This window comes from Hemitrygon akajei, chromosome 18 (genome assembly GCF_048418815.1).
Source record: "Hemitrygon akajei chromosome 18, sHemAka1.3, whole genome shotgun sequence".
NCBI classification, from domain to species: Eukaryota; Metazoa; Chordata; class Chondrichthyes; order Myliobatiformes; family Dasyatidae; genus Hemitrygon; species Hemitrygon akajei.
In genome coordinates, this window is record NC_133141.1 from 78,486,579 (window position 1) to 78,499,055 (window position 12,477).

General features: G+C 57.9%; 1 protein-coding gene across 1 annotated transcript; it reads left to right on the top strand.

Annotated features, from left to right (window-relative positions):
- The first annotated feature begins 273 nt into the window (after positions 1-273).
- Positions 274-11,233, top strand: LOC140741593 (keratin, type I cytoskeletal 19-like). The gene is given in 5 exon segments (XM_073071895.1): positions 274-897; positions 2,296-2,378; positions 5,165-5,198; positions 5,200-5,322; positions 11,177-11,233. Coding segments are annotated over 5 exon segments (744 nt in total). The 5' UTR covers positions 274-450.
- Positions 11,234-12,477: the final 1,244 nt, after the last annotated feature.

Sequence of the window (12,477 nt, forward strand, 5' to 3'; positions counted from 1 at the left end):
GTGAAGATGGGAGGAAGGAGACAGAGTGTGCGATGGAGTAAGAGGGAAGGTGGAGGAGGGGGGGGGCAGAAATACCAGGGAGCTGGAGAAATGGACGCTCTTGACTTCAGATTAGGTGGGATGCCTTGAGTCAGTCGCTTGGGAGGTTGGATCTTTCTGTGCATGGGCGCATGTCGTGTAAACAAATTGTTTACATTCCTCTGGAGAGCCTGAGGCTCCAATACTCCCTCTTGGTATGTTGCTCCACCGGACGGAACAATGGGCAAATTCTGGCATCGCTCCCGATCCCCTCTCGTCGCTGTCTCGAACCCGACCGTTCGCATTCTGAAGGCCGGCGGGGGGACTTTCCAGAACCGCCCACCGGAGAACTTGTACTTAAAGTCCACCGGATCCTCGGTCCGGGCACAACTCGTGAGCTCTCGAGTGTTGAGACTCCATTCCCGGCCGACCATGTCCTCCTCCTACTCGAGCCAAAGCTACGTGGGACCCGGGCGCAGGACCGGCTCGGTGATCCTGGGCAACTCGTCCCGCACGGTGAGGACCAGCGTGGCGGGCGGCTCGACCAAAGCCCGGCGCGCCGTCAGCGTCTACGGCGCCTCGACCCGGGGCAGCCGCATCTCCACCTCCAGCTATGGCTCCGCCAAAGGCGGCGGCGGCGGGGGGTTCTACTCGGGCGGCTACAGCTCGGGGATGCTGGAGCCGTTCGCCATCAACGAGAAGCTGACCATGCAGAACCTGAACGACCGGCTGGCCACTTACCTGGCCAAGGTGCGCGCCCTGGAGAAGTCCAACAGCCAGCTGGAGCTCCAGATCCGGGAGTTCTACGAGAAGAGGACGCCGACCACCACCAAGGACCTGGGCTCCTACTGGGAGACCATCCGCGACCTCCGAGCCCAGGTCAGTCAGCCCCCAGACTCGCAGTTTCACAAAATCCGGTTCAGTATCACTGGCCCAGGTCGTGAACCTTTTGCTGTCCTGCGGCAAAAATGGTGTGTGTGTGTGTGTGTGTGTGTGTGTGTGTGTGTGTGTGTGTGTGTGTGTGTGTGTGTGTGTGTGTGTGTGTGTGTGTGTGTGTGTGTGTGTGTGTGTGTGTGTGTGTGTGTGTGTGTCCAGGCTCCTGTACCTCCTCCCTGATGGTAGATATGAGAAGAGGGCATGTCCCCCGGGTGATGGGGGGGTGGGGGGGGGGAAGGGCTAAATGATGGACGCCACGTCCTTTCGAAGATGTCCTCGATGGAGCCGGCTAAGTTGGTTTTTTTGGGGGCAACTTCCTGCGTCTTCCCCTTTACCAACCTCCAATCCGATCCGATCCCGTGCAGACGGGTTCCCTCCCCATGATGCTGACCGACCACCTCTAGAACGCCCTCTGGAGGGAAATCTGAGGGGTGGGGCGGGGGCCCCTCGGTGACATACCCACTCTGGGTAACCCCCCCCCCCACGTCACTCCGACGTCACGTCCCACGGACAGCAAGGGGGACGAAGGCAGTCTGGGATGATCTGTCTGAGGGGCGCAGGGCATTGCAGGCCCTTCGGCCCACAATGTTGGGCGCCGACCTTTCAACCTACCCCAACTAGTAGGGTCGAACTAGATCGAACTAGCCCTTCCCTTCCCACACAAGCTCTCCGCTTCCCCTTCACTCATGTGCCTGTGTCAGAGTTTCTTAAATGTATCTGCCTTTACCACCCCCACCCCCCACCCCCACAAACACCGGGAGCACATGCCACAGCCCCCACCCCCCACACAACTCCGTGTTTTTTGTTTAAAAAAACAACCTTCCTCCGATCACCTGACAATCAGGCCCCCTCCCGTGATGGAGCTGGCCGAGTGTGCATCTCTCCGTGGCGTTTCCCGATCCTGGACTGTAGTCCTCCCCCCACCCCACCCCACCCCCATACCGGACGGTGACGCATCCAGGACGCTCTCCAGGGAACATCTGCAGAAACTTGGCCGAAGTCTGTGCCGGCACTCCCGAGTCCGGGCGACCAGGTTCGGACCGAGTCCCTGTTGTCTGTCCCCTGGACTATCTGAACCACGTGCCCGTCTAAGAGTTTCTCAAGTGTTCCCAATGCCTCTGCTCCCCTACCCCCGGCCTGAGTAACAAGGGGGGGGGGGGGAGAACAGGCGATAGGAACGCCGGCTGGTGATGGGCTCCGCCTGATTTACTGAGGTCTTTCAGCACTCTTCTCTATTGCCCGTTGCCCCCCACCCCACCCCACCCCACGACCCCGCTGCTCTTGTTGCACACACGCCCCTCGGTTTCAGAAACACGTGAATTGCCTCCGTATTTTTCCCAGATCAACGCCGCCTCGCTGGCCAACGCCAAGGTCCTGCTGCAGATCGACAACGCCAAGCTGGCCGCGGACGACTTCAAAACCAAGTGAGTCGGCGGGCGCCCCGCACCAAATCTCCCTTTTGAAACGGCTGGCTGGGGCCATTTGGCCGTTCCCTTGTCAGTGACCACACTGTGGAGGGGTCGGTCGTCGGCTTCTCCCGACATTTCCCCTCCACTCCAATTCCGGTCCCCATCCCCCATCCCACCTGTCGGTCCACGGCCGCCTCCCTCCCCCCACCCCTCTTCTGCCACGATGAGGCCCCTCTCAGGTTGGGGGAGCAACACCTCACATTCCGTTTAGTTAGCCTCCAACCTGATAGCACGAACATCAGATTTCTCCAAATTCTAGCAATTTTCTCCCCCTCCCCTCTCCCTTCGCTTTGCTCTCCTCACCTGCCAATCACCTCCCCCTGGTGCCCCTCCAACTTCCCTTCCTCCCAGGGTCCACTCTCCTCTCCAATCAGATTCCTTCCTCTCCAGCCCTTTACCTTTCCCACCCATCACCTCCCCCTAGTCCCCTCCTTCTCCCCTTTCTCCCACGGTCCACTCTCCTCTCCTGTCAGATCCCTTCCTCTCCAGCCCTTTACCTTTCCCACCCATCACCTCCCCCCGGTGTCCCTCCTCCTTCCCTTTCTCCCACGGTCCACTCTCCTCTCCTGTCAGATTCCTTCCTCTCCAGCCCTTTACCTTTCCCACCCATCACCTCCCCCTGGTGACCCTCCTCCTTCCCTTTCTCCCACGGTCCACTCTCCTCTCCTGTCAGATTCCTTCCTCTCCAGCCCTTTACCTTTCCCACCCATCACCTCCCCCTGGTGTCCCTCCTCCTTCCCTTTCTCCCACGGTCCACTCTCCTCTCCTGTCAGATTCCTTCCTCTCCAACCCTTTACCTTTCCCACCCATCACCTTCCCCTGGTGTCCCTCCTCCTTCCCTTTCTCCCCACCGTCCACTCTCCTCTCCTGTCAGATCCCTTCCTCTCCAGCCCTTTACCTTTCCCACCCATCACCTCCCCCTGGTGTCCCTCCTCCTTCCCTTTCTCCCCACGGTCCACTCTCCTCTCCTATCAGATCCCTTCCTCTCCAACCCTTTACCTTTCCCACCCATCACCTCCCCCTGGTGTCCCTCCTCCTTCCCTTTCTCCCACCGTCCACTCTCCCCTCCTGTCAGATTCCTTCCTCTCCAGCCCTTTCCCTCTTCCACCAAACTCCTCCCAACTTCTCATTTCATCCACCTGGCTTCATCTCCCATCTTCTGACTTGTCCACCTTCCCCTCTGCCCCAACTTCTCAGTCTGGCTGCTTCCCCGCCCCCCCCCCCCCCGCCCCACCTCCCGGTCCTGATGAAGGGTCTCGGCACAAAACGCCGACCGTTTATTCGTCTCCACAGACGCTGCCTGACCCGTTGAGTTCCTCCGGCACTTTGTGCGTGTTGCTCTGGATTTCCAACATCTGCAAAAAAAAATCTCTTGGGTTTATAAAGTACAGGTTCCTGCCCTTGACCCTGGGTCAGGGCACTGACAGTGCGTTGATAACTGGAGAAGGAGAGCAGGGTGGAGGGAATTTTCCACTGCCTGGTTGAATGTCTCAATCTGCTCTCTCTCTGAGTGCCTTGGCACATCTGCAGGGAATGCTGACACAGGTGACACAGGCAACATCCATCATCAAGGACATCAACCATCCAGACCTTGCTCTCCTCTTGCTGCGGCCAAGAGGAAGGAGGTACAGGAGCCCCTACCACAATTATTACCCCTCAACCATCAGGAAGGAGGTACGGGAGCCTCAGGACCCACACCACCAGGTTCAGGAACAGTTATTACCCCTCAACCATCAGGAAGGAGGTACAAAAGCATCAGGTCCCACACCACCAGGTTCAGGAACAGTTATTACCCCTCAACCATCAGGAAGGAGGTACAGGAGCCTCAGGTCCCACATCACCAGGTTCGGGAACAGTTATTACCCCTCAACCATCAGGAAGGAGGTACAAAAGCATCAGGTCCCACACCACCAGGTTCAGGAACAGTTATTACCCCTCAACCATCAGGAAGAAGGTACAGGAGCCTCAGGTCCCACACCACCAGGTTCAGGAACAGTTATTACCCCACAACCATCAGGAAGAAGGTACAGGAGCCTCAGGTCCCACATCACCAGGTTCAGGAACAGTTATTACCCCTCAACCATCAGGAAGGAGGTACAAGAGCATCAGGTCCCACACCACCAGGTTCAGGAACAGTTATTACCCCATAACCATCAGGAAGAAGGTACAGGAGCCTCAGGTCCCACTCCACCAGGTTCAGGAACAGTTATTACCCTCTCAACCATCAGGAAGGAGGTACAGGAGCCTCAGGACCCACACCACCAGGTTCAGGAAGTTATTACTCCCTCAACCATCAGGAAGGACTGTGATCATGGCTGATCATTCACAATCAGTACCCTGTTCCTGCCCTCTCCCCATATCCCTTGACTCCACTATCTTTAAGAGCTCTATCTCACTCTCTCTTGAAAGCATCCAGAGACTTGGCCTCCACTGCCTTCTGAGGCAGAGCATTCCACAGGTCCACCACTCTCTGGGTGAAAAAGCACACCACTACACCACCAGCCGGCTCTAAGACGTACCTCATACTTCCATCCAGTTTGCCCGATCCTGAGCTCCTTTAAAAACAAGCTCAGCTTGATCGGTCGGAGGTAAGTCACGGCCCACAGCCGGGTGACTGCAAAGCCAGACGGCGTCTGGGTGGGACGGGACGGATCGCGGACGCTCGGGGGGAGAAAGGTAAACCGTGACCGGAGGTGGCGGCGATGATAACCGCCCTTTCCCTCCCTCCGCCCGCCCTGCAGGTACGAATCGGAGCTGGCCATCAGACGCGGGGTGGGAGATGGACATCAGCGGGCTGCGGAAAGTGCTGGACGAACTGACGCTCGTCAGGTCCGACCTGGAGTCGCAAATCCAAGCCATGAAGGAGGAGCAGACTTACCTCAAGAAGAGCCACGAGGATGTGAGTGGCGGGGCAAGGCAGACCAGGGGCATGAGGATCGGTAGGCATGAGGCCGCATTGAGGGAGGAGGCACTCCACTCCCTCGAGGGCAGTTTTCCAAACAGGTTTCCCTGCACTCCCGAGAAAAACTCTTCCTTCCCAGCCCTGTCTGATTAGACGATCAGACATAGGAGCATTTAGGCCATTCGGCCCATCGATCCTGTTCCACCATTCCATCACGGCTGATTTATCCCCGTTCTCCAGCCTTCTCCCCGTAACCTTTGACACCCTGACTAGTCAAGAACCTATCAACCTCTGCTTTAAATATACCCAATCTCTCGGCCTCCACAGCCGTCTGTGGCAATGAATTCCACAGATTCAGCACCCTCTGGCTGAATCTCTGTCCATTTCTCCTCAGCTCTGTCCTTTTCTGAGGCTGTGCCCTCTGGTCCTAGACTCCCCCACTATAGGAAACATCCTCTCCACATCCACTCTATCTGTGCCCTCTGGTCCTAGACTCCCCCACTACAGGAAACATCCTCTCCACATCCACTCTATCTGTGTACTCTGGTCCTAGACTCCCCACTATAGGAAACATCCTCTCCACATCCACTCTATCTGTGCCCTCTGGTCCTAGACTCCCCCACTACAGGAAACATCCTCTCCACATCCACTCTATCTGTGCCCTCTGGTCCTAGACTCCCCCACTATAGGAAACATCCTCTCCACATCCACTCTATCTGTGCCCTCTGGTCCTAGACTCCCCCACTATAGGAAACATCCTCTCCACATCCACTCTATCTGTGTCCTCTGGTCCTAGACTCCCCCACTATAGGAAACATCCTCTCCACATCCACTCTATCTGTGTCCTCTGGTCCTAGACTCCCCCACTATAGGAAACATCCTCTCCACATCCACTCTATCTGTGTCCTCTGGTCCTAGACCCCCACTATAGGAAACATCCTCTCCACACCCACTCTATCTGTGCCCTCTGGTCCTAGACTCCCCCACTATAGGAAACATCCTCTCCACATCCACTCTATCTGTGCCCTCTGGTCCTAGACTCCCCCACTATAAGAAACATCCTCTCCACATCCACTCTATCTGTGTCCTCTGGTCCTAGACTCCCCCACTATAGGAAACATCCTCTCCACATCCACTCTATCTGTGTCCTCTGGTCCTAGACTCCCCCACTATAGGAAACATCCTCTCCACATCCACTCTATCTGTGTCCTCTGGTCCTAGACTCCCCCACTATAGGAAACATCCTCTCCACATCCACTCTATCTGTGTCCTCTGGTCCTAGACCCCCACTATAGGAAACATCCTCTCCACACCCACTCTATCTGTGTCCTCTGTTCCTATACTCCCCACTATAGGAAACATCCTCTCCACATCCACTCTATCTGTGTCCTCTGTTCCTAGACTCCCCCACTATAGGAAACATCCTCTCCACATCCACTCTATCTGTGCCCTCTGGTCCTAGACTCCCCCACTACAGGAAACATCCTCTCCACATCCACTCTATCTGTGTCCTCTGGTCCTAGACTCCCCCACTATAGGAAACATCCTCTCCACATCCACTCTATCTGTGTTCTCTGGTCCTAGACTCCCCCCACTATAGGAAACATCCTCTCCACATCCACTCTATCTGTGTCCTCTGGTCCTAGACTCCCCCCACTATAAGAAACATCCTCTCCACATCCACTCTATCTGTGTCCTCTGGTCCTAGACTCCCCCACTATAGGAAACATCCACTCTATCTGTGTCCTCTGGTCCTAGAGAGGTTTCAATGAGATTACCTCTCATTCAGTGAGCCTTCAAACATTCCTCATACGTTAACCCTTTCATTCTTGGTATCATGTTCGTGAACCTGCTCTGGGTCCTCTCAAATAGATCAAATTCCTTCTCAATTCCATGAGTACATCCTTCTTTGACACTCCCTCAGCAGTAGAACACCCCCCCCCCCATCCCAATAATCCAAAACACAAAATATTGGATGCAAGCAGGCTTTTTCCACTGAGACCAGGGGGAGAAAAAAACCAGAGGACATGGGTTAAGGGTGAAGGGGGAAAAGTTTAAAGGGAACATTGGGGGGGGGGGGGGTTCATCACACAGTGAGTGGTGGGAGTGTGGAATGAGCTGCCGGATGAAGTAGTAAATGCGAGGCTCACTTTTAACATTGAAGAAAAACTCGGACAGGTACATGGATGAGAGGGGTTTGGAGGGATACGGTCCGGGTGCAGGTCAGTGGGACTGGGCAGTAAAATGGTTCGGCACAGACAAGAAGGGCCGAAAGTCCTGTTTCTGTGCTGTAATGTTCTATGGTTCTACGGTTCTATTCTGCGGGTGCTGGAAATCCAGAGCAACACACACACACACACACACAGACAGGCACACACATACACAGACACGCAGACACACACACACCCACACACACACACAAAACGCTGGATGAACTCAGCAGGTCAGGCAACATCTGTGGAGAGGAATAAACAGTCGATGTTTCCATCCAAGACCCTTCATCAGGACTGGAACAGGAAGGGGGCAGAAGCCAGAGTAAGAAGCTGAGGGAGAGGGGGAGGAGGACGAGGTGACAGGTGAGACCAGGTGAGGGGGAAAGTGGGTGGGTAGGAGAGGGGGAGGAGGACGAGGTGCCAGGTGAGACCAGGTGAGGGGGAAGGTGGGTGGGGGAGGGGGATGTGGGCAAGCTGACAGGTGAGACCAGCTGAGGGGGAAGGTGGGTGGGTGGGGGGAGGGGGGACAAGGTGACAGGTGAGACCAGGTGCGGGGGAAGGTGGGTGGGTGGGGGAGGGGGATGTGGGCAAGCTGACAGGTGAGACCAGGTGAGGGGGAAGGTGGGTGGGTGGGGGAGGGGGAGGAGGATAAGCTGACAGGTGAGACCAGGTGAGGGGGAAGGTGGGTGGGTGGGGGAGGGGGAGGAGGACAAGGTGACAGGTGAGACCAGGTGAGGGGGAAGGTGGGTGGGTGGGGGGAGGGGGAGGAGGACAAGCTGACAGGTGAGACCAGGTGAGGGGGAAGGTGGGTGGGTGGGGGAGGGGGAGGAGGACAAGGTGACAGTTGAGACCAGGTGAGGGGGGAGGGGAGGAGGACAAGGTGACAGGTGAGACCAGGTGAGGGGGAAGGTGGGTGGGTGGGGGGAGGGGGAGGAGGACATGGTGACAGGTGAGACCAGGTGAGGGGGAAGGTGGGTGGGTGTGGGAGGGGGAGAAGGACAAGCTGACAGGTGAGACCAGGTGAGGGGGAAGGTGGGTGGGTGGGGGGAGGGGGAGGAGGACAAGCTGACAGGTGAGACCAGGTGAGGGGGAAGGTGGGTGGGTGGGGGAGGGAGAGGAGGACAAGCTGACAGGTGAGACCAGGTGAGGGAGACAAGGTGGGTGGGTGAGGGAGGGGGAGGAGGACCAGCTGACAGGTGAGACCAGGTGAGAGGGAAGGTGGGTGGGTGAGGGAGGGGGAGGAGGACCAGCTGACAGGTGAGACCAGGTGAGAGGGAAGGTGGGTGGGTGTGGGAGGGGGAGGAGGACAAGGTGACAGTTGAGACCAGGTGAGCGGGAAGGTGGGTGGGTGGGGGAGGGGGAGGAGGACGGTGACAGGTGAGACCAGGTGAGGGGGAAGGTGGGTGGGTGGGGGAGGGGAAGGAGGACAAGCTGACAGGTGAGACCAGGTGAGGGGGAAGGTGGGTGGGGGAGGGGGAGGAGGACAAGCTGACAGGTGAGACCAGGTGAGGGGGAAGATGGGTGGGTGGGGGAGGGGGAGGAGGACAAGCTGACAGGTGAGACCAGGTGAGGGGGAAGGTGGGTGGGTGGGGGAGGTGGAGGAGAACAAGCTGACAGGTGAGACCAGGTGTGGGGGAAGGTGGGTGGGTGGGGAAGGGGGAGATTACAAGCTGACAGGTGAGACCAGGTGAGGGGGAAGATGGGTGGGTGGGGGGAGGGGGAGGAGGACAAGCTGACAGTTGAGACCAGGTGAGGGGGAAGGTGGGTGGGTGGGGGAGGGGAAGGAGGACAAGGTGACAGGTGAGACCAGGTGAGGGGGAAGGTGGGTGGGTGGGGGGAGGGGGAGGAGGACAAGCTGACAGGTGAGACCAGGTGAGGGGGAAGGTGGGTGGGTGGGGGAGGGGAAGGAGGACAAGCTGACAGGTGAGACCAGGTGAGGGGGAAGGTGGGTGGGGGGGAGGGGGAGGAGGACAAGCTGACAGGTGAGACCAGGTGAGAGGGAAGGTGGGTGGGTGGGGGAGGGGAAGGAGGACAAGCTGACATGTGAGACCAGGTGAGGGGGGAAGGTGGGTGGGGAGGGGGGAGGAGGACAAGCTGACAGGTGAGACCAGGTGAGGGGGAAGATGGGTGGGTGGGGGAGGGGGAGGAGGACAAGCTGACAGGTGAGACCAGGTGAGGGGGAAGGTGAGTGGGGGAGGGGGAGGAGGACAAGCTGACAGGTGAGACCAGGTGAGGGGGAAGGTGAGTGGGGGAGGGGGAGGAGGACAAGCTGTCAGGTGAGACCAGGTGAGGGGGAAGGTGGGTGGGTGGGGGAGGGGGAGGAGGACAAGCTGACATGTGAGACCAGGTGATGGGAAGGTGGGTGGGTGGGGGAGGGGGAGGAGGACAAGCTGACAGGTGAGACCAGGTGAGGGGGAAGGTGGGTGGGGGAGGGGGAGGAGGACAAGCTGACAGGTGAGGGGGAAGGTGGGTGGGGGAGGGGGGAGGAGGACAAGCTGACAGGTGAGGGGGAAGGTGGGTGGGTGGGGGTGGGGGAGGGGGAGGTTGACAAGGCGACAGGCGACTGGTGAGGCGGGAGGTGGGTGGGTGGGGGAGGGGGAGGAGGACAAGCTGACAGGTGAGTCCAGGTGAGGGGGAAGGTGAGTGGGGGAGGGGGAGGAGGACAAGCTGTCAGGTGAGACCAGGTGAGGGGGAAGGTGGGTGGGTGGGGGAGGGGGAGGAGGACAAGCTGACAGGTGAGACCAGGTGAGGGGGAAGGTGGGTGGGTGGGGGAGGGGGAGGAGGACAAGCTGACAGGTGGAGACCAGGTGAGGGGGAAGGTGAGTGGGGGGAGGGGGAGGAGGACAAGCTGTCAGGTGAGACCAGGTGAGGGGGAAGGTGGGTGGGTGGGGGAGGGGGAGGAGGACAAGGTGACAGGTGAGACCAGGTGAGGGGGAAGGAGGGTGGGTGGGTGGGGGGAGGTGGACAAGGTGACAGGTGAGACCAGGTGAGGGGGAAGGTGGACAAGCTGACAGGTGACAGGTGAGACCAGGTGAGGGGGTAGGTGGGTGGGTGGGGGGGAGGAGATTACAAGCTGACAGGTGACAGGTGAGACCAGGTGAGGGGGAAGGTGGGTGGGGTAGGAGAGGGGGAGGTGGACAAGGCGACAGGCGACCGGTGAAGCGGGAGGTGGGTGGGAGAGGGGGGGGACGAAGCTGAGAGGTTACTGGTGGAAGAGGTAAAAGGCTGAAGAAGAAGGAATCTGGCAGGAGAGGAGGTGCGAGCGACGGAGGAAAAGAAAGGCTGAGGAACAGCGGTTATCCTCACTAATATTTGCTGGAGTGGGGACTTCGAGTCTTCAGCTCTGAGAGGCTTCATCGCGAAGGGGCTTGGTTGGGAGAAAGCGAAAAGATATTCCACCTGGCGGAGGAGAGTCGCAGCGGGCGGGTCTCCGGAGCAGAGTCTGTCTCTGTGACTCAGAAGGGAAGGGAGGGGAGAGAAGAGGCGAACTGTGGTGATGGGGGGGGGGGTGCGTTAGCGAGGGGAACGGACGGGAGGTTCCGTGGGCAAGAACGAGACTCCCTGGATGGCGTGCTGCCTCCCGGGTGCCAGGGTCCGGGATATCTGGCATCGCGTCCTTGGCATTCTTTTCCGGACAGCCAGAGGTCGCCCTCGGACCCCGCAGGAGACAGATTCAGAAACCGCCGGGGCCCTAGCACAGGTACTTAGATCATCCTCAGCGCCAGGCGAGGAACCGGAGGTTTGGAGGATGTTGTTCTGTTGCTTAAGACAGGCTCAGAAACTAAACCAGGAGAGTATGGGCCGGTGAGGCGGACACCGGTAGTGGGAAAGTTACTGGAAGTTATTCTAAGAGACTGGAGATGCGAGTATTTGGATAGACAGGGACTGTTAGGGATAGTCAGCGTGGCTTTGTGTGCGGTAGGTTGTGTCTAAGTTACCGGGAAAGTGGATGAAGGGAAGGCTGTGGATGTTGTCTACATGGACTTCAGTAAGGCCTTCGACAAGGTCCCGCACGGGAGTCTGGTCAAGAAGGTTCAGTCGCTCGGCCTTCAAGAAGAGAGTAAATTGGATTGGACACACAAGATGCTGGAACAACGCAGCAGGCCGGGCATCATCTGCTGTAAAGAGAGCGTTCGTCATTTCAGGCCGAGACCGAACCAGCCCAAACGTCGACTGTTTACTCTTTTCTGTAGACGCTGCCTGGCCTGCTGAGTTCCTCCGGCACTTTGTGTGTGTGTGTGTGTGTGGTGAGTGAGTGTGTGTGTGTGTGTGTGTGTGTGTGTGTGTGTGTGTGTGTGTGTGTGTGTGTGTGTGTGTGTGTGTGTGTGTGTGTGTGTGTGTGTGTGTGTGTGTGTGTGTGTGTGTGGTGAGTGAGTGAGTGAGTGTGTGTGTGTGTGTGTGTATCTGTGTGTGTGTGTGTGGTGAGTGAGTGAGTGTGTCTGTTTGTGTGTGTGTGTGTGAATGAATGTGTGTGTGAGTGTGAATGTGAGTGTGTGAGTTTGTGTGTGTGGTGTGAGTGTGTGTGTGAATGTGAGTGCGTGTGTCTGCGTGTGTGAGTGTGTGTGTGTGAATGTGAGTGTGTGTGTGTGTGAGTGTGAGTGTGTGCGTGAGTGTGTGTGAATGTGAGTGTGTGTGTGTCTGTGTGTGTGTGTGAGTGTGTGTGTGAATGTGAGTGTGTGCGTGAGTGTGTGTGTGTGTGTGTGTGTGTGTGTGTGTGTGTGTGTGGCTCTGGGTCTCCAGCGTCTGCAGATTCTCTCGTGTTTGAAACTGAATCCGACCCTGGCCTTGCGGGGAGAAGCCAGCGAGTGGTAGGAGGTGGGTTGCCTCTCTGGCTGGAGGCCTTGTGACCGGTGGAGTGCTGAAAGGATCGGTGCTGGCTCTGTTGTTGTTGGTCATCTGTCTCAACCGCCCACCTACAGGAAAAGATGTAACGAAGGTT